The sequence below is a fragment of the Ictalurus punctatus genome, chromosome 18, assembly GCF_001660625.3.
Source record: "Ictalurus punctatus breed USDA103 chromosome 18, Coco_2.0, whole genome shotgun sequence".
NCBI lineage: Eukaryota > Metazoa > Chordata > Actinopteri > Siluriformes > Ictaluridae > Ictalurus > Ictalurus punctatus.
Window position 1 is genome coordinate 16,494,181 of NC_030433.2, and position 22,218 is coordinate 16,516,398.

Here is a 22,218-nt window from a genome sequence, read left to right on the forward strand (position 1 = left end):
AGTGGATTCACTTTTAGCTCACATACATGGTGAATTCAAAAAGAATATCAAAACTATACTGTGGCATCACAGCAGTTGCAAAGCTTCAAACTCAAACCCACTGGGAGGATGATATGAAAGAGGAGTGATGTAATGGACAGAACTAATAGCTGCACAAACTCTCCACAACTCCCATCTCGCAGCAGCACAAAGGGAAGAGGAAACCTGAGGCTGACATTTAATTCCGGTGTTCAAAGTCCAAATGAAGACAACCAGCAGATGGAAAGCTAGTGAGTAAACAAACAAAGCTAGGTGTAATGCCAGGACCAGTGAAGTACCAGTGTAAAAGTAATCTGGCCTGAATCAGAAGAGCACACTCTTCACTTCAAGGGTCTCAAAAGAGGTCTCAGGGGGTTTCCATGCTGGTTTGCTTTGAAACTGGCTTCTCATGATGGAGTTCATGTCTACTGGTTAGGAGTCACCTGAGACAATGAAGTTGATTTGTAGTTGGAGAATTGACCAGAGAAGGTCATCAAATAAATGCAGCAGTTTTTCCCTGAAGCACATCTTCAGACTTGCAAAGGAAACAAAAGGTGTGCCCTTGTCTGTCATCATGCTCACACTATTATAGTCTTTGGAACATGGTGTGTGGTGGACAAAGAGATAAAGCCAGCCAAACTATCATGTATTGATCCAGGTATTCTCTTCCTTTATCACGATCCTACAGCATCACCCCAACATGTATTGTATATTATATATTGCATGTCTTTGACATAAGATAAAAAAAGCAATTCATACAATATAAATTGATAATAACAAAAAATAAATAAATTGCAAGTTGACAGTAACCATTACCAAAGTTCACAATGTTGTCAAATGCAGATATATGATCGATGGAGCACTCCATGATCTTTCCCAGACATTCAATGCAAAATGCAGAGAAGAAAAGTACTGATATGTGTTCCTAAATGAGCAAAGCCTGTAGCTACATTTGTTCTTGCTCTCGTAGGTAATTACTTAAATTCCTGCGGCTAAGACAGGCGTTGTTTTATCAGCATGGATTCAGGCAATCATTGGCCAGTTCTAATAACTTTCTCAGATGAAATTCAAGAAGCAATAGATATTATCCTCCAGTGAACAATTAGAATGGCCTTTGCTAAACCTATTATGGTAGTTTACATTTTGTGTCTAAATGTAATACATACCCAATTCATTTTATGCAGTTTTGTTATAAATGCCCCTGCCAGTGCTAATGCATTCTGGCTAAGGCAGGCAATTTAAAAGAATATTAGTAACCGCATTTTGTATATTACAGTATCCTTCAGCTTAAACACAAAATATTATGGACACATTGAAGGGGCTGAGGACTGTATCTAGCACCGTACCTGACAAAAATAACCAAAAAATTGATATTTAAAACAACCAGCCTTAAGCCTTGTTTCTTAAAACCTTGTTTTATTTAACAGACTTCATTTCTTTTAAGAAATGAATTCAAAATTTACATTTAAAACATCATTCCTTACACAAAATGATTTGGTTCTGATTATACAGCTTGATTACATAAGAAATGCATTTACTCGTCTACTGTTAATATCACATTTAATTTACAGCCAGTGATCTGCTGAAATGGCATTAAGATAAATTAATTTGATCTGTGGTATTAAATGAACACACATCCCACATGAAAACTCATTTGGTGGACATTTGGTGAAAGAACAACAGCAGAAACAAATGCTGCGTCCAGTACGTGATAAGCTTTTGCTGCTTGATAAGATGTACAAATGGATGCAGATCTAAAGGATTGCTTTCCCTTAGCCATCATCTTTTGAGTTTCAGAAAAACAAAAGAATTGCTGTGACATCTTTCTGAATGGTTTTGTCCCTGGATGCCTTTTCTATGAAAGAAAGAAATGCCAATTCTCAGTGTGATGTAAGGCCACACTGCAGTCTACTGAATATTACCTATACCTTGGTTTAAAGTGTACTGTTATTACACTAAGTGATGAGTAACATAAAAGAGGCTTGTAAAAAGAACATTCAGAAAAGCGCATAAGCACAGCTGATACTATACTTTGTGGTAAATGGCTTTCCAGTACTGGCTATGTAAATGTGCTTTCCATTTCTCCTAAGAAACCCAAATCTCTGCTGAAGGACGACCTGGCCAGTGTGCCCACAGGCTGGCAGAAACCCATTGCACTCGCTCAGGCACAATCAAATTGACAAGAAGGAAATGGCGACCCTCAGGGCAACAAAAGTGTCTCATTTCAAAGGATGTGTTGATCCCTGAGACAGGAGATCTTCTAATTGGATCCTCTAATCTTCTAATTAAGCAATAGCGATTGCCATTGTGAGCGTGTGAGCAGACTGTAATGAAAGAGCTCTGCTCTTGGGCCTATGGGCAGATGGATGACAGATGTGTTATTACAAAGCCTGTCTGCATTTACCTGTGTCCCTCCAGCCCAGAAGCAGTCCTGCGCCTTTGTGAAAATGTAATTAAAAATCTCATTGACCCAATCTTTTCCTGTCACTTAAAAGAGAGGTTTGTGTATAATCTTTTATCCCACTCTACCCACCCAAAGGTATGCAGTGGTTTCTTATTGTAAATTTGGATTTGAATGGATTTCACATTGATATATTTCATTGAAATGGGAAGTCATGTGTAGTTATAGGAAAAGAATGTGAGTATAAAGCAGTATGCCACTCTCTAAGTAGCCTGGTTTATAGTTATTGCAGTCTTCAGCAATCTGTAGCTCCATTAAACAATTTACCATTATTCAACATAGGCCATTACATAAGGTAATAATTGTAGCAGGCAAGGAACATTAAATCTGGAGAACCTTTGGGTAGTCCTCATGGCACATCTGTCCAAATATACCATGTGATCTGAATGCAAACGAAAACAACAACAGGCTCCCAACAGGAAAGCACATTAAGAACAAGGTTCCCAATCTTGCCTTTTCTTTGTTGTTCAGACAAATTGTGATAATTACTGATTACATTACTGCATGGCCCATTGTCGATGACAAACCCTGACCAGATTCAATTCAATTTCTACTCAATTTCCTTCAATGAAATCTCTGGGGTTATTCTGAAAGGTTGCTGGTTAAACATATTAAAAATGTAATTACATCAGAAATAAAGAAACTTGATGAGGCCTCTTTTTTTTCTAAATACAAAAACACAAATCTAAACCAGAATGCATCCTTATCTGATTTTCAAAACCACAACTGCTTTATCTGGCAATTTAGGCATGGTGACAGCAGGCTAGCGGTCACAACAGCATTATGGGAAGGAACCCATTACTGAGCTGTGCTGCATCTCACACTTTCAAAGGGTCAGAACCTATCTTTCATGTCTCAGTAATGCAATCCTGCAGAGACGGAGAGAAAAACAATGGAGCCATAACTGACTTAGCTTCCTAGTTGCCCTTTTCTCTGTTCAATGTCTGTTCATTTTCTCCTTTATGCCAGCCACCCCTTTCTGCCTGGAACTCTATCATTACTGCCAGCCATGGTAACCCCCGCAGAGCCATATTTACAGTATGCAGGGGTGGACAGAACTGGGCCAGGGTAGGTGACAAGAGGCAGGACAGCAGGAAAAGGACAATTTATGCTAGATGAACGGACGTGGATTTTTAGTTTGGTAGGTAAGTTTGTGTTTCTTCATAAAGAGAATTATAAATGTACTGCCCTTTCATCCTTTTGTTCTTTAACTTGTCTGTCTTTCAAATGATTGCTGACGTTGCTTTGTAGAGTAACTTGCATTAGTTCCAGTTGAATATTATGCAATTCAGAGAACAACACATTCAACACAAGGGACTGCTGTTGCCCTGTTGTTAAGATGGAAGGAAGTGAGGTTTGTCAGAGTTAATCCAGGATAAGTTGCCCCTTTCAGGATCATACAAACCTAGGCACAGGCAGGAGCTATTCCTAAGATACATTCTTCATTTCCCCAGAGTAGTGGTATCAGTAGTAATTTGTCCAATCTGGTTGACAAGAAACCAGTCGTCCTCTTCAGCATGGCCAATTGGCCAATTGCCACAAAGAGCAGCAATCTCTACATGCTGGGTTTCAGTGCATATTAAAGAGTTGCCCTCAAACTCTTGCTTCCTTTTTACCAGCACAGCAGAGTACATGGCTCAGAATACCATAAGAAGCCTTACATCTTTTGAGATTAATAAAATGTCAGCAGGTGCTTTATAAGAAGACACTGCTATCATGGGTCGTGAAAACTCATGTGGAGCTTTTGCTGAAAGTTGGGCTGCTTTTAGGCTTGGGTTGGTCCAGTCATTATAGTTGGTCTAGCTCACAGTACGTAAGCCAGTTCCTGATAGTGCAAATGAAAACCTTTGACTTTCTGAGTGGGTGGAAGCCTGAACAGGTGTCTCTGATACATCAAAAGCGCTCACCATGACTGAGCATAGGCTACAGAGCAAAAAGTTCCCCCCTTCCCAGCATGAGCTTTTTGGCCAGTTATATTTTCTGTGACAGCAAAGAGCAGTCTATAGGTGTTTTTCGCACTTAAATGACTTTGATCTATTGTGAGACACTTAATTGATGGTAAGAAACATTTAATTTCCAGATGAAATAGGAGCGGTGAAATCATGACTCTTTATAGCTTACAGGTTTCAAAAAAAAAAAAAAGAGAGATAAAGACATATAGTATGAGGAAGCGTGGCAGAGAGAAAGCAGTACTAAGGATGGCCGTGAACGGCTCCTGCCCCAGTGCATGAAAGCTTGCTAAAGCCTACAGACTAAAGATCATGAGATGGAGATTACTAAAGATTACATTTCTGAACATATGGATAGAGCAATGTCTACTGGGAAATCAGCTTAGTCTCAGAACTAGGCTTGTCCTCCCTCTCCAAATAAAACACTCCATCCACACCGGGCCTTAACATTCTGCTGACCAGCCAGTACCGGTGAAGCAGAAAGCAGTAAAGGAGGCTTGTGTGAGGTCGTCCCAGTCCACCCTCCCAGACTAATTAGTGCAGCATATGTGCATCGCCTTTGAGGGGCCTTCAGGCAGTCCTACCAATCCCACCTAAATGCCACCTACATGACAACTCATCAAGAAAAAGCACTTCCGACAGCCACATATAAGCAGCTATGTTCATGAAAGGAGACTAGAAAAAACGGTGCGAGAAAAATAAGTTTGGCCGGCTTGAAAAAGTGTTGAAGTTTTGAAGCTATGGAAGAAGCCCCCTATTGATTGATGAAATCCCAGTCTGTAATGGCATCTGCATGTGATAATTCGAGGATATTAAAGGCGCAAACTCTTCTGCTTCACCTGATGCCATCCAGCTGAGAGCAAAGTGGTCATTATCCCACTGCATTCTGCTATGGGGCTACCTGTGGTTCAGAGACTGGTCAATTATCTGCTCCACACACGCCGAGCCTGACAGGCATGTTGGCAGGTGTGTCCTTTCCATCATGTTCGCCTCTCAGATAGAGGATTAGAGCGCCGACTGGGCATCGACATGCAAGGCCGCTTTGGTAACATTAGTGTCCTGCTCTCTCTCAGCCAGTGGACAGAGAAGAACAAATGGTAGTCTTGGAAGATGTTCTTGGCCTATGATAATATATAAACCTAAAAGGGTGAGGGAACGCCTTTAAACATTTTATTTATTTATTTATTTTAGCAATTTTCTCAAGTGCATTAGAAAGGCAACTGGCGGATGTACTTGATAGTAATCTCTGTTTACCAACCTTACAACCTGAATTATATACATTACAACTGTCCCAACTGTCCCTTTTTCACTTATACTTATAATGACTTTTATTTTCTTTTTCACAGTAGGCAGCTTGATATCCTTTTCATTTTGTAGTAAAGATTATTTGGTGCACTGAAATGTTTGCCAGTGGAAATAATGAAAATGACAATTGTTGGTAATTATCTACACATGTATTGTCATGTGACATAATATTCATCTCTACTTTTTAGCAAAATAACCGGGACAACTGGGAAACCAGAGTAGCAGCAAAGCAGGACAGCTGATGAGGATCTACAGCATATCAAAAGGGCAGCTTCTTGTAGTTTCATGTAACCAATAAAACAACTAATCACATTTTACCCATCTTTGTATGTTCACTGTGAAGATAATACTGACAAGAAGCAGACCAATATTAATCATTGCTATATAGACTCTCTCCATTATGTTATTCTCACCTTTATAAACGAGAGATGGAAAAGTTGGGGAACCCAAACAAAATAAAACATTTAGATTTGACAATTTGTAATGTTGGTGGATGGATATTATCAGAAAATCCTGAAACATTAAAAAAAATCTTCTTTTCACTTTCGCAAAAAGGTTAAGAACTGCTGCATTATAGGCATAAAGTCATTATTATTAGTATTATCAACACTATTATGCCCCTGTTGATATATGGCCACTGTGTGCTCTATGTTTGAAAGGCATTCATATCAGAAATGGGCTTAGCTTTATATTATATATATATATATATATATATATATATATATATATATATATATATATATATATATATATATATATATATATATATGAATTGTTGGGATGGTTATGGTGGGAGATAGGGAGAGAAAACTCACTAATCCCTTGCTTAATTTTGGTTTCGCATGTGGTACTTGCAGCTTTCTATTCGTACGTATCTAAAGCCAGCTATTCATTTTACAGGCTTTGATTCATTACAATTGACTTCAGCATTCAAAAGACAAAATTTAAAACATTATTCATGAATTGGTATTATCAAAGTTGAAGCAGAAATTTGGTTAAAGTACAGGGAGAAAAATGAAAATCATTTTCTCATCCAATATGAAAGGGAAACTCAGTTGAATTGAGAAGTAAGAAAGGGAAGGTTTTTTTTTCCAGAGTTATTTTTTTGGGTGTGTGGCACCATTACTTTGCACTTGGCTAAAGTGCAGTAATTTCATATCTAGTAGGATCAGAAGCACCACACAGAGGTTTTTTTTTACACCTGGTTTCTTACAGATACTCTGGTTTGAAATCATCTGGTTTGACAATAAGAAGGAGAATAAAAAGCATGCTTGTGATCAGCATTCATCTGGAATCCCTTCATTCTAATAGAAGGAGAGAGATTGGAGAAAAGGTCCTCTCCATTTACTGCTCTGAAAACACTGACAAGATAGTGATAAATAAGGCTATGAAGGACAAGGCTATGTGTGTGAGTGTGTGCGTGTGTGTGGCAGTAAATACTGTACATGCTGGTTCAGGTGAGAGAGGAGCGATTAATAGCGGCCACGAGTGTCAGGCTATAGAGCCAGTGGATGACAAGGACTGACACGCTGATAAGGATTTGATCTATCTGACCCACAGAGCCATGTTTCTTCAGTTCCTGCTGCGTGATTTATATTCCAGCTGCAGCTCCACTGAACGACATGCTCATCTAACAAGATGGGCATTTTTTCAACAAGGCCAAGTTCTCAAATATTGTAAACCCTTTTATATATCACTCTCTTGACAAAGGAAAAAAGGAGTAGCAAAACACGCAATATAGCCAAAATACTCAAATGGGACTACTTTCTGTGGTAATGTGCTAGCTGTTTTTTGTTTTTTTGCCGAGGAATCCTCCCCCAATCACCCCTCCCTCAACACGCACACATCAGTTGAAAACCTCCCTTATTCCTTGAACAGCTTGTTGCTAGGCTACACCAGAGAGACTAAAAAAGACTCTTATCAGAGAAGAGAGAACTCTCCCCAACAGTGAAAGTAGTGCAGTCGAGAAAATAAGATGGTAAACAGGGTTTGTGCTTGGGCTACAAAAGAGAAGCGTGTGAAAATGGACACTAATGCAAAAGAGAGAGAGAGAGAGAGAGAGAGAGAGAGAGAGAGAGAGAGAGAGAACACGGACAAGATGCAAAAGAACGATAGCACAGGTATGCATTTCACTACACAACTGCTTGCTTCATAAAATAAATAAATAAATAAATAAATAAATAAATAAATAAATAAACAAGCCACCAAACTGACAAACAAAGCCCATAGATTTATTATATTTAATTATACAGTTAAAAAATCATTACTAACTAGTAACAAGGACCAGGCAATATATTAATTATTGAGCAATATTCGATATTAAATTCCATTAACTTATGAATGGTCTACTGACCTCTGGTCTATTCATTTAATTTAAAGGTGAAAAAAATCTAAGGAAAAAAAATCCCTGAAAGGACACGAGGAAGTCATCTCGAGATGTACCAAACTCATCCTCTTTTGGGTCATACTGGATAGTGGGATTATAAATCATTACATGATACAGTTGTAGAAAAGTCTTAACCTGTGATCCATTAATTAAGTCACGTTTTTGTTCCGTCATGTAGACTTGCAGGGAAGCCATTCTTTGGGTTTTCTTGCATGTTGTACATCACATTCAGTTTTCTTTATGTTTAAAAAGTAGATCATTAGATTAATTAATTGGGGTAAAGCCTAAGTACTGGTAAGTTTCTATATTTTTCATCAGCATTGTATTATAGTAAGTAGCATCAGTAAATAGTAATTAAGCAATGATAAATGAACTTATTAGTTAACATTGACTTAGTGACTCATGTAGCATTATGCAAAATAATTAATCTATTACGTGGTGCAAAAACAGCTAGTTTGTTGATATACTTATTATGTGCAAACAGTGTGATTAACGTGATAAAGTGTTATGATCACTATAAAGAGCTAAACCTCTATGGAGAATTGAGCCCAAGACCTACAATATGTGCCCATCTTTGAACTAGTGCTGTTTTTGCATGTTACTCTTTTAAATGAGTGAACCTACTTATTAGTTCTGTCCTGCTGCCTGATGTGATGCCAATCCCAAATCCTGACATGCACTTACTGCTGTGCCTCTTTTCGCCCTCCGGACTTGCCTGATTCATCCTGATGCTCTATTTCTGCTTGGAGCTTTCTGCATTTGTGACTCGTTTTCTGCTACTGTGGATGGTCACACATGGATGCCCTAAAGATTTGCACTTCCCTAAAACAGTTGCTCAACTCTCACCCTTGCTTCAGTGGATAATCTCGCCTGGATAGTGTCGATTTTGTATCCAAGAACTGCTGCTGTTATCATAGAGACCATCCTTTGCTCATCCTAGGATTCTTATTCACAGCTTGGTCATATCGGACATCCTTTCAACACATTGAGTACTGTTTACATTTATATTTACATTTAACCATTTATCCTTATCCAGAGCGACTTACAGAAGTGCTTTTTAAGTCTTTATCAATAAAAATATCCTGAGACTGGTTCACTAGGTCATTGGAATACTCAATAAAAAAAAACATGTTGGTAACATGAAAGGTGTATATGTACAGTAGTAGGACTAAATAAATTTCATGCTGACAAATCAATTGTGAAATGGTATTTCTGACCTAAACAAGGCTCTTATAAGATTACATTTATAACTGCATGAAAATTATAGCTTACATTTTACATACTAGCTCTTTCAAGAGAATTCTGATAAGAGCAGAGAAAAAGTAATAAAAAAGTATTTTCTCCTTTTCACAGACCAGTATGGCCAGTAGTCGATAAGACAATAGCTCAGTTACAGAGACATAAACCAGAAAATTTCAAATATTCTTGTTAAAAAATCTCATTTTATTTCAACTTCTTGTATTTTGAGTCACTGGAGGTTGTGCAAGATTTGTTCTGTAGTTTCCAGTAATTCACAGAAATAAAGAATGGCACAAGGGTAACACTGCTCTCTTCCTGAAATGGTCTTCCTGACATTTGACAGTAAACTGTACTGTGTCTCAATTAATGCCAGGCACTCTGTGCTCTATTCAGCATCCATACATCCATGTTTACTCCTCAAATGCATTGCTTCTGCATTATAGATGTATACAAGAATGGATCTCACCTTCCCATGTACCTCTTGTATTAGACTCGATCTTTTTTTATTTCTCTTCAAATATTAAAAGGTGCACATATGAATGAAGAAATGCATCTCAACGTATAAAATATTCAGAACCTGTGTGTGTGAGGTGTAAAGAAAGGTGTAACACAGAATTAAAACTAATTCCAATATTCCAATAAATATTATAAAGCCTGCTAGTTATGCAAATGAAACTCTCTGTATCATTTGGTATCATGAGGTATGGCATCTGCAGTGTGGTCTTGCTTCACCTTCTCAGCAGAAATAAATAAAGAAATCAATAATATAAAAATAATCAGCCATTTGGAGAGCATCTAAATTCATGGGAAATGATGCAGGCAGATTAGGGGAGTGTGACAGGAACAGTGTGAGGACTCGCAAGGCTTAGAGACTCATGCAGCCTAAGACGGAAATACCTGGTTAGTGCTCTGGTTAGATGACCAAACCTGTAGGTGAGTGACAGTCAAGCGCAAAAAGACCAGGACAAAGACGAGAGATGATGACAAGCACAAGACAGGCAGGACAAACAGATGGGGCAGACGGATACTGACAGATGGACAAGGTGGACAGTCACACAACATGGCATTTTCGTCATTTCAGTGCCGCGCTTGTCTCCAGCTGCCTGCAGAGGCAGGGGGCACTAAGCGGTGCTCGGAGCTCAGCTGGCATGCAGTGCCAGGCATGCTGGGCTAGCAGAAGAAGGAGGGAGAGGTACCAACCGTGAGCAGCGGGTTCAGTGCTGGGCGCAGCGTCTGAGCACACGAAGAGAGGTGTGACAGGCGGTGGTGGGAGGAAGGGAACAGGAGAACGGCATGCAAAAAAAGGAGAAATGGGAGAGGGGGGGACAGAAAACAAACGGAAAACAATAAGCAAAAGACATTTACACACAACTAAGACCTTGCAATAAGCCCAAGAGAAAAACAAAAACAAAGAACGCACACAGGTTATCCAACAGGAATACAAATATAACATCATACATCAAAGTAAATAGAGCATCACCATCCAACAGGCAGCACAGTCAGAACACACTTGTTTGTTTCTAGGAAAATGGGGCAGCACTTTTTTATAGACTTGCAACTGAAAAACTGATGCCGGTATATGAACTGCAGACTGCTGATCATTTTCAGTGCAGCACGATAATGGCACACCTACAAAACTATCGATGCATGAAGCAGCATTATACCACAGTGTTTTTGAATGACTGATTCTGGTCAGAAGGTGTTGATTATTATTATTATGTATTATTATTTATTATTATTATTATTAGGTTTGTATTAATGTGCTTGTTTTAATACGTTATTGAAGGCTATAGTGACATCTAATTCACATGGTTTTGTATGGTGGATGCTTCATATAACAAATTATAAACTGGTACCAAAAAAAGGTTTTTTAAATTTTTTATTTATTTATTTATTTATTTTTTATAAAGAAGAATGTATAATTACTAATATGGTGAAGCATTCTCTGAGGAGGAGACATTGACTTAACATTTAATCTGTCTCCAATGTCAGCTTTTTGTTTGTAACAGTAAAGCTGTGACTAAGTTTTCCACCATGGAGGTTATTAATGGAGAACTCTGAGGTTTCGGTAAGTTACTGTACGTGATAACAAGAGCTTGTTTCGTGAACTTTCCACAGACTTAAATGTAACTATAGTAAGATAAAAATTACAACAGGTCTTTACATGATTGATTTTTTTTTTTTTTTTTTTTTACTGTTGGTAAATTACTGTTGTATAAGAGGAACATCAGGGTAGTACCATTAACTTAATCCAGGCTGCAGTGAATCTAACACCATTTTATAGGAGATTTTACATCAGTAAATATGTATAATTTTTACATTTATGGTATTTGGCAGACACCCTTATCCAGAGCAACTTACATTTATCTCATTTATACATCTGAGCAGTTGAGGGTTAAGGGCCTTGCTCAAGGGCCCAACAATGGCAGCTTGGTATTGAACTCACAACCTTCCGAAAAGTAGCCCAACACCTTAACCACTGCCATAATTTTGATGTCCCAAAAGTCACCATACATAGGGGAAATTAACACATCTTAGCAAAATGTCTTCCAAAATTTTTTTTCCATAAATTATATTTCTTTTTCAGATAGCCTTTAAGAATGCCTTTGACAAAAGAAGAACGTATTGAAATCATTCTCATGGCTAGATCAGGAAGCTGTCACAAGGTAACATGTGGCAAATACATCACACCCAACACTGTTGCCAAACTTATAAACAAATTCAAAAACATTGGGGAACATCCATGAACATCCACTGACGAAGGCACAATCGACATGGTGCTGGCACACATACAGCAGTCCCCTATGTATGGAGACTTTTGGGACACCCTGTACTTTACAGGATACCTTGTACTGTAGGTGTGAATTGTTGACTGATTTGTTAATATGCAGAATTTACTAAGGACTTAAGCACTTAAGGACTTACTAAGCAATCCTGTTGTGGCTGATTGCTGATACATTCATAATACATAAACACTATAGTATGTGGTATTAATGGACTACGAAGTAAATCTGTGCTTTGTAGTCTTATGGCAGTTCCTTTTTATTGACAGACAGGATAAAGGGTGGCTACAGTCAGTAAAAGTGACGTGTATAATAGAGGAACCTGATAAAATACTCATCAAAATACCACATACTTTTAAGTCTTAAACAGACTGTTATGTGAATAAGTCATTAATGAGCAACTCTTAAATGCTGTCTAAGGCCAGAGACTTTTTGCATGTTAGTTATTTTGAGCGAATTTTCATTAGTTTTATACTTTAATAGTGCAACTCTCACCTTTAGCTTACATCTGAGCCTTGCTTTTCCCCCTGCCATGTATTAATGATCTACTCTGAAATGTAGAGGCATGTGCGAAGAGCTATAGACCTCATTGCAGTGCATTACCTTAGGGCACAGAACACTTCAAACACACCAGGAAAGCTTCTCTGCAATGCAGAAGTGCTTGTTATGGGGTGGAAAAAACATTAGGGATGTCAGTCGTCTGAACATCAGACACTTTGGCCTTGAAGCATAACTCTCGCTCTCCATTAAGGTTAAGCCAAATGTGTTGATGGATGCAGGGTCAGTTTACCTCTTTGCTCTGTGTTTACTAGAGCTGGTCAAAGTAAGGAGGAGTGGTGGAGGATTCGCACTCGAAGCACAGCACACCGGGGGAGATGAGAGTGGTGCACTCTCTGCATGCTGAGATGAGATGAAGCAAACCTGTGGCAGGTGTGGCTTTCAGGAAGTTAACTGCTCTCCAATCAAAGCAGCATGCTACACAACACAGCTTGTGTCGCTGAGTGGGAAAAACTCGGCAATGAAGTTGTGCCTGAAACATGGGGCTGAATTGAGGGCTATTCTAAATAATACTTGATAGCAGTGTTTACCAGCATGGCATGAGACCTAGCCATTATTTAGTGCCAAGATAAGATCATTCAAAACCACTTTAAAATAGCAAGGCCTGTTATACTAACACTAGCAGAGTTATTTAGTCAGTTATAAATCTTCATGATTGCTGCTAATGCTAGTTAGTTGGCAAATCTTAGCTAACCTAACAGTATTTCTGAGGGGATGTTTAAATCTAACTAGGTGGTTAACAGTAGCTAACTTGACAGAATTTCTGAGAGGATTTTTCCCCTATCATATCAATAAGTGTTTAAAATCTCCACTGCTAAGTCTAGCCAAGCATGAGCTAACCTGACAAGATTTCTGAATGGATTTAAGTAATATTCATCATCATTTTAATGCTACAACTAGTTATAGCTTGCTAACTTGAGCTAATAAGTTTTTCAGCAGCTTTTTATAGATGTTCATAACTGCCTCTCCTAATGCTAGCTTGTTGGCTAATATAAGTTAACCTAGCATCATTTCAGAGATTTCATAACAACACATGTTCATAATTTCTGGTTGACATAAGTTAATCTGACATGATTTCTGTGAGGATTCTTTCCCCATCATATTAATAAATGTCACATTTACTGCTAAAGCTAGCTAGCTGGCTATTCTGAGCTGGAATAGGAATTTAAAGTCCTATTCATAAATGTTCATAATGGCACTGGTATTGTGAGCTAGATAGCTAAAATGTGCTAGCCTGATAGCATTTCTGAGAGGAATATTTCCATCCTATTCATTAATGTTCATAATATTCACTTTTAAATACCATGAGGTCATTTCAGAGGATTTCTGAAATGATATTAAAATTTTCATAATCATAATACTCATCACTGTTTGTGCTGGCTTTTAGCTAGGAAGAGGATATCAGAGTACACTTTACCTCACAGACTGAAATGAGAAAAATACTTTAAAAGGACTGCTTGCCATTTGAAGGCCATATCTTTCAGCTAATTTATGCCCATCTAAAAAAACTATAGAAACCATCACAGATATTGTAATGGTTTCCACTACAAATGCCATTACAAACCATCAGCTAATCAATAAAAGCATTACCATTACCATTAATGGTCCTTAACGGTATCCATTAGATGTTCTGAAACATGCCACCAATAGAAGGCAATAAATTACCAGTAGAGTCCCACAAGGAACATTACAGTTTCCATTAAAACGATTACAAATTCTATAAGGGTTTCGAACGGTGTTTTTTTTTTTTATTTTTTTTTTTATTTTTATTTTTTTACATTTTTTTTTAACAGGGCCATTTAGAGATGCAGGGGATGTTCTTGAAAGTGAAACAGTATAGTATAATACCTCTTCTAATTCTGTCAGCGTTCATAAGAATTCTATGTAAAGTCTTCACATGAAGCTAAGAGCTACTGAGGTTGAGAGCACCTCTGCCATGTCCGAAAGCAGAGTGGTTATCAAAGACGAACAGCTGGAGCCTTTGAACGCATACTTGGTTCACTCCAGGCGAGCAGTTCAAGCTCAGCATCTTGAGATAAAACATGCGCCTATGAATGGGGGTGGTGATCAAAGTAACGAATAATATCTTTAGGTTATTATTTGACATTGAGAGGAATGAGAACGATTCCCACCCTCTTATGCATGCTGAGATTTCCATCAAAAAGATGGTTTTGAGAAGACAGACCCAGGACTGATGGTTAAAGTAGAGAAGCCGGAGGGAGGGTGTGATTATTCACTGCTCCTGTGGGACAGGAACGATACAGGAGCTTCTCCAAAATAAGTACAGCAATCCACTGCTTGTCCTCCAACCCTCAATCATTGGAGGGTTCCCTGAGAGCCTGCTAACCCTGTTACAGTTGAAGGCTGCAGGGCAGGAGCATATCAATGTGTCAGCCAAACAGCAACGGCGATCCTGCCTCGACACAGCCCTTTGTCTCAGCTTGGATCACCTGAGGCGCTGTCCTTGCTGACATCAGCAGCTGATATCAGCAGACATGACAGCGGACGCATAGCACCATGGCTAATTGCAACAACGTATTTCCACCAGAGACCACAACAGAACATGCGCCTGCAGAACAGGGGAAGGATACATGCTGAAACTCACCAAATATAGCACTATGGGCATGAAATTATTATTATTATTATTATTATTATTATTATTATTATTATTTATTGTATAGCCATGAAGCTCCAAAATCTAATTGAGTGATGATTGAATTAGAACGGAAGATTATGTGCATGAGAGTAGATCTGGCCAATTTTAGCTATAAAACTTGGGAAGTCAATTTCCACGTCAGGTGCATTCAAGTCACTTTAGTTGGAGAAAGATGTCGTATACCTTCTTTTAAGTAACTACAAAAAATTCGAAACTTTGAAATGAAGAAAATTAACAAAGAATGTGCATCAGGTGTATTTTGCTTTTTTATGTTTTGAATCAGTTTATGAAGCTACATATTATATCGTAATTGTAAAGTACTATCGCATTTTGTGCAGACAATTAGCTTTCAACAAATTTACCGTCAACTACAGACGTTGCATCCATGTTTTCTTTCTGACACGTCCCGAACTCGGAAACTCTGGTCTTAAATAAAATCCAGAATTTCCCTCTCGTATTTACGACTTTGCTGTGGTAATATGTGAACCAACTCGTAAATACATTCTTTCCAACATGACTTGAAACGTTGTATTGCAAATCTATTGCATTTCAACAGCGAATTGGTTTTTCCAAGGTATCTTCACAATAATGTATATGATTACAGGTCTAGGAAGCTTTCAAAAAAATTCCTTCAAACTTTCATTCAAAAATTACATTCTTAGGTTGGCTCAGCAGAGCAGGTAAGTTAGCGTGGGGGAAATGCAAATGTCTATGGTCACCACAATATATGTAAGAAAAATGTGAACTAAAGCTATAATTTTGCAGCTCTCTTGAAAATTGTAGCAGTCACCAAATGAGAGTAGGGAAATGAACAAGAAGAAAACAAGCACGGAGCACTCAAGTTATTACAGTCTTCAACTTTATACCAAGTTTGTGGAAGCTGAAAGTGTGCAGAAGTGAAAGGAATTCAAAACAACAAAAAGCCACCTATGTGGTCAAAATTGAGAATAGGAGGAGACTGTAAGAACAGGAAAAAAAAACCCTCCAACAAAAGTGTGAGTCAGTACCCTCAAGTTTCAAAGCAGGTTTGAGAAATCTGGCTTTGAAGTGGTAGAGTAGGAGAATTTTGTCAAAATAATGGAAAAAACAGCCAGAACCGAACTGCAGTATACCATAGAAAAGCCTGTTATAGAGTTAGAAAAGCCTGATGCTACCTAACACTAAGACTGATTAGAAGATTAGGATTAGGAGCTGAATAATGAATAACGAAGAATAATGAGATGCTACTAAATTTACTAGGAAACTCATTGTGACTAAAATAACACTGTATTTATAATTAGCATCAACCTCTAACCCTAACCAACGTCCCAGAAATTCTCATTTCACTTTCTGAAATGATGAATGATGGGAAACGTCACGAAAACCTGGTGAACACAATCCTCATATGGACAGACTATGTAAGTCCTGATATAAAGAGCACACCTGTTGGCCAATCAGGAATGAGCATTTCTCATAGCCATGGTATAATGTAGCTTATACAATAAAGCTACTTCTATACTGATTATTTTCTGTGTACAGACAATTTTAGGTGTGACATTCTCTGGAAAATTTGTAACTGTATGCACAGTAATCACTGCTAGCAAATGTGGCTGAATGGCGGTTTGGTCGAACGCTGATGTGCAGATGGGGAAATCAGGCTGAGCCTCTCGGTTAAACATGTTTGTGTGTCTATGTGTGTTTACTCAGCCCGCGATGCCTGGCAGAATCACACTTGGGGTGCTGATTACCAGCAGGCCGCCTTTATGATCCCCATCTCTGCTTGGCCATCATAGCTTGCAATCATGGCTCCCATAACAATACAACTCTATATAAAAAAGACTTATTGGAAGCATTTCTGTGTTTGCATGAGTGCAATAAATGCTAAGTGCAATAAATTCCAGAGGATGGTCTTCTCTGTGTGCTGTGTATCATGGCACTGCAGTCGTTGTTTTCCCGCTGGTAATGCAATTGACCTTTAGTGAATTAGCCTTTTCTTTGCCAACGAGCTATTCTTCTCTGTCCGCGCTGTACTCCGCAGCAGAAATCAAACAGAGAGAGAAATGGACTTCTATTTGCAAGTGCTTGTACAGGGCAATTCATCTGTTCAACTTCAAAATCAGTTTACCAGATGGTGTTTATGCCATTTAAGTCCTCCTCCACCCACTTTTTTTTTTTTGTTGAAGGCTGAAATGAATTGTTTGCCAACTCTGCTTTTGGCTTTTCATCAATTAAAACAACAACAACAACAAAAAAAAAACCGTGGCATTTAATTCAGCTGCCTTTTTATTAATGAGGGAGAGCAATTCTTTAATGACATTTCTGTTGTGGATTTTGGTGTAACCATTGTTTCGGTCGCTATTGTTTTCTTCAACAAACTCTAGTCATCCGGCAAATTGCTTTTTCTACGAGTAGGTTTAGGAATACACTTGTCATTTTTCCTGACAGCACAATTGCCAAGGTCATCAGTCAGCCACTGTACTTGTGTCTGTGAGATGAACAAGGGATGAATGAGCACCTCTGTGTCTGGGTGTGTCCCCCTTCTCATAGTGGCTCTGAACTAGAAAATTAGGCACGATAATAGTAATAAAAAAAATTAAATGGGGGGAGGGGGGTGGGAAACACAAAAGGGCTATAATAAACGAATGTGTATTCTGGGATCAAATTTGTAAAGGCTTTTTCAAATTAAAAAAAGAAAGAAAGAAAGAACTCACGGAAAATCAATAAACATCCATTTCTGAGCTGTGTTTAGCAGGGGAAAAAAATTGGCAATATAAATAGCAATGAATGACACTGGCCCCGTTACATATGGTGCCCAGCAAAGCCTCTCCATGTAGCCATTTATTTTTCGGTCTAAATGGCAATTTAGTCATCTCTAAATGTCACCTCCTGAAGCTGCAGAGCACTTTAGCCTTCTGTTAGGGCTTTAATAGATTTTTTAAAAGTGCAGTATAGCCCATTCCATTCCTCTCATAGCCAGTTTATCAAAAATGTATTAAATCTCAAAGTGGCCTCTACCTCGGTGGACTGATAAATTCATTTGGTGTTCCTGATCTATACGCATCCCCTGAACGGATAAAAGAAATCAGAGCTTTATGGTGCGGCAGCGACCGGCTCATGGTGGTGAAATACACAGGTATAATAGGATGCATTCAGAGGTAAAAGCATGAATCGGGCCTCATATGGAAGACTTACGGGTATGTGCTGTTAGCACTGTGGACACTCAAGCTTATGTAATGAGATGTATCATTTCATACAAAATAATGTGACACAATATTGAATATTATACCACAGCACTGCTGAGTTCTTGGTTCTGATTGGTCGAAAGGTCTTGGTTACGTAAGGTTACACGATTTTAATGGAGACAAAGAACCACCCAATGCGAAGCGGGGTACATTAAAATCGTGTAATGCATACCCAACCATGGAATATTCCACGTATACCATGGTCACTTGCCAGCATTAACAAATTAAAGCTGTCATTAATCTTGGCTGTGCAAAATTTGACTGAAAAGATCAAAAAATGGTTAATTTTCATTACTTATTTTATATACGGGTTGTTAGATCTAGAATTCTGCCTGCTCTATATCATACACAGAGATAAAGTAGTGCGATAAGATTACATTTATTTGAATGAATTATAATAAATTGTTATGAGAGAGAGAGAGAGAGAGAGAGAGAGAGAAAGGGTGTGTATGTGAATTACCTGCGTCTGTGCCGTGTCTCTACTAATAATGAAGCTGTGAGTTTAACTACTGTATGCAACTGTTACTAGGTTACAGGCAGCACATTAATTTAGAACGGTGATTTTTTTAAACAACAACAAAAAAAGTTAAATGATAGGGTGAAGGTTTGTGTGAGGAGACATTTATATAAATTTTTATGGAAGGTCACTCCAGTGTCAGCATGTTACAACAGTCAGAAAGTTTTTTTTTTTTTTTGTCTTATTAGAGAGAGAAAAAGAGAGACTGGTGAGGGAATGATCTTGTTTATAGCTGCTATAAAATAATTACAGGAACTAACTTGTGTCACAGATGTTCTACAATATTCAATGCGCAGTTAAAATGCACAATTCAAAATTGTGATCATTGGCAAATTCCTGTGGTGTAAGAGGAATCAAACACTTCCAGATGTGCTGCTATAGAAAAATGATCCACGTCAGGGTGTTAATGATAACACGTCCCACCACCCCATCATCCATTACACGTTATTTTCCTATAACAGCATGCCGGCTTATATTTTATTCCTTACATACTGTATGTAAAATTTGGCATCATTTATCTAGGCGATGTCTTAAACAGGTAGACTGTTTGGTGCTGGTTGAGGGTGGGTTTGGTAACGGCGAGGACAGGGTGTGTCTAATCAGCATGCGTCACTGGTGCTTTCATTAAGTGCAATCATGCAGCCTAATCAAGCCTGATTCATTTTTATGCTTTTTACAGATTCACTCAAATCATCCGCACAAGTCAGCCCCGAATGTTTGATTGCACTTGTAGCTGAGGGCTGTTCTGCTTCGACTCAAAAGCACACACAAAAAAAAAAAAAAGGAAAAAAAAGTATGCATCTCATCTTCGCCATACTGAGCTGTGTTCTGTGTAATATAAAGAAGTGCCCTGAGGAACACTGAAAATGGAGAGCAAAATGATCTAACTTGCTCGCTTCAAAACCATAATTGTTATAGGCAGCAAATCACATCAATGGCTATTTTAGAGTTTGGAGCCAGCAGCAACATTGAATTTGCTTTTATTATCAAAAGCGTTATTAGCTCGCCATATTCTTTGAGAACGAGAGCCAAGGACCAGCAAGGCTAATGATGGCGGCAGGGAGATCACAGGACCGTTTATATTACTCCACAAAGGGACATGATATAGAACCTCAGTCAGCGAATCGGTGGAGTTAGACTGTGAGTGATCGAAAGAGCTCGGTTAATTGTGAAAGCTAGAACGACTAAAACTGAATTGCGTCCTATTTTTAGTCGGTGGCATTATCCTATTAGATTTTGTGTGCAGTGTACACACAGTAATGCCGTTCGTTTGTCTTTTTTATGAGGACACTACAGCCTAATTTCTAATGAACGTAAGACACTTAGGTATTAAGAAGAACAGCAATAACAATATATTTGAAAAAACAACAACATTCTGTTAAATGTAAGTGATGCACTACAAGTGGATGAAGCAATTCAGCTCTATGTAGATGATTAAAAGGATGGCTCAGTTGCCAAATGTACTTCATCAGCCAAGACATGTTTTTGGTGTCTGAAGTTTTTATTTTTATTTATTTATTTTTTTTCACTTGAGCTACAGTGGAAGTCTATGTCACCCAGAAACACATTTTGTGACAGCATCGAGTTATTCATTGATGTGACACAGACATGGTGATGTGGTTTACGACACAGTCACAGTAAGTGACTTTATATAATATATATATATATATTTATATATTGGATTATAATCATGAAAACGAAATTCATAGGATTTTGTGTCATCCGAATCAACTTCAGGGAATGTTACTGTTTCCACCCTGAACTTGATAACAACACATCCCAAAGTGTGTTATTCCTTTTATAGCATAGAAATGTAATGTACATTGGTGCTTGAAAATAGAATTTTCTATATAGCTGCATAAATATGACCTAAAACATCATCCGATTTTCATAAGCATAGATAAAGAGAACCCAATTAAACAAATGAGACAAAAATATATACTTGGTTATTTATTTGTTGAGGAAAATGATACAATATTAAATATCTGAGTGGCAAAAGTATGTGAACCTTTGCTTTCAGTATCTGGTGTGACTCCCTTGTGTAGCAATAACTGCAACTAAACCTGTCCAGTAACTGTTGATCAGTCCTGCACATCATCTTGGAGGAATTTTAGCCCATTCCTCAGTACAGAACAGCTTCAACCCTGGGATGTTGGTGGCTTTCCTCACATGAACTGCTTGCTTCAGGTTCTTCTACAACATTTCTATTGGAGTAAGGTCAGGATTTTAACTTGGCCATTCCAAAATATGAACTTTATTCTTCTTTAACCATTCTTTGCTAGAACAACTTGTGTGCTTAGTGTCATTGTCTTGCTGCATGACCCACTTTCTCTTGAGATTCAGATCATGGACAGATGTCCTGAAATTTTCCTTTAGAATTCGCTGATATAATTCAGATCTCATTGTTTCACCAATGATGGCAAGACGCAGCAAAACAGGCCGAAACCATGATACTACCACCATCACATTTCCTAGATGGGATAAGGTTCTTATGCTGGAATGCAGTATTTTCCTTTCTCCAAACATAACACTTCTCATTGAAACCAAAAATTCTATATTGGTCTCATCTGTCCACAAAATATTTTTCCAATAGCCTTCTGGCTTGTCCACGTGATCTTTAGGAAACTGCAGAGGGACAGCAGTGTTCTTTTTGGAGAGCAATGGGTTTCTCCTTGCAACCCTGCCGTGCACACCATTATTGTTCAATGTTCTCCTGATGCTGGACTCAAACATTAACATTAGCCAATGTGAGAGAGGCCTTTAGTTGCTTAGAAGTAATCCTGGTTCCTTTGTGACCTCGTGGACTATTACACGTCTTGCACTTGGAGTGATCTTTGTTGTTGGAGTGATCACTCCAGGGGAGAGTAACAATGGTCTTGAATTTCTTCCATTTGTACACAATCTGCCTGACTGTGGATTGGTGGAGTCCAAACTCTTTAGAAATGGTTTTGTAACCTTTTCCCACTTGATGAGCATCAACAACTGTTTTTCTGATATCCTCAGAAATCTCATTTGTTTGTGCCATCATACACTTCCACAAACATGTGCTGTGAAGATCAGACTCTGATAGATCCCTGTTCTTTAAATAAAACAGGAGCTCACTCACATCCCATTGATTGAAAACA

General features: G+C 38.3%; 1 protein-coding gene across 6 annotated transcripts in view; it reads right to left on the reverse strand.

Annotated features, from left to right (window-relative positions):
* The window catches only part of cadm1a (cell adhesion molecule 1a), a 339,864-nt gene that overhangs the window by 9,071 nt on the left and 308,575 nt on the right, over window positions 1–22,218 (reverse strand). For 2 of the 6 annotated variants that reach the window (XM_053687692.1, XM_017493082.3), the window contains one exon: window positions 10,559–10,591. The exons of the other annotated variants lie outside the window; for them this stretch is intronic. In XM_053687692.1, the coding sequence (XP_053543667.1) occupies window positions 10,559–10,591 (33 nt within the window). The remainder of the gene's footprint in view (window positions 1–10,558; window positions 10,592–22,218) is intronic. 6 annotated transcript variants of the gene reach the window in all.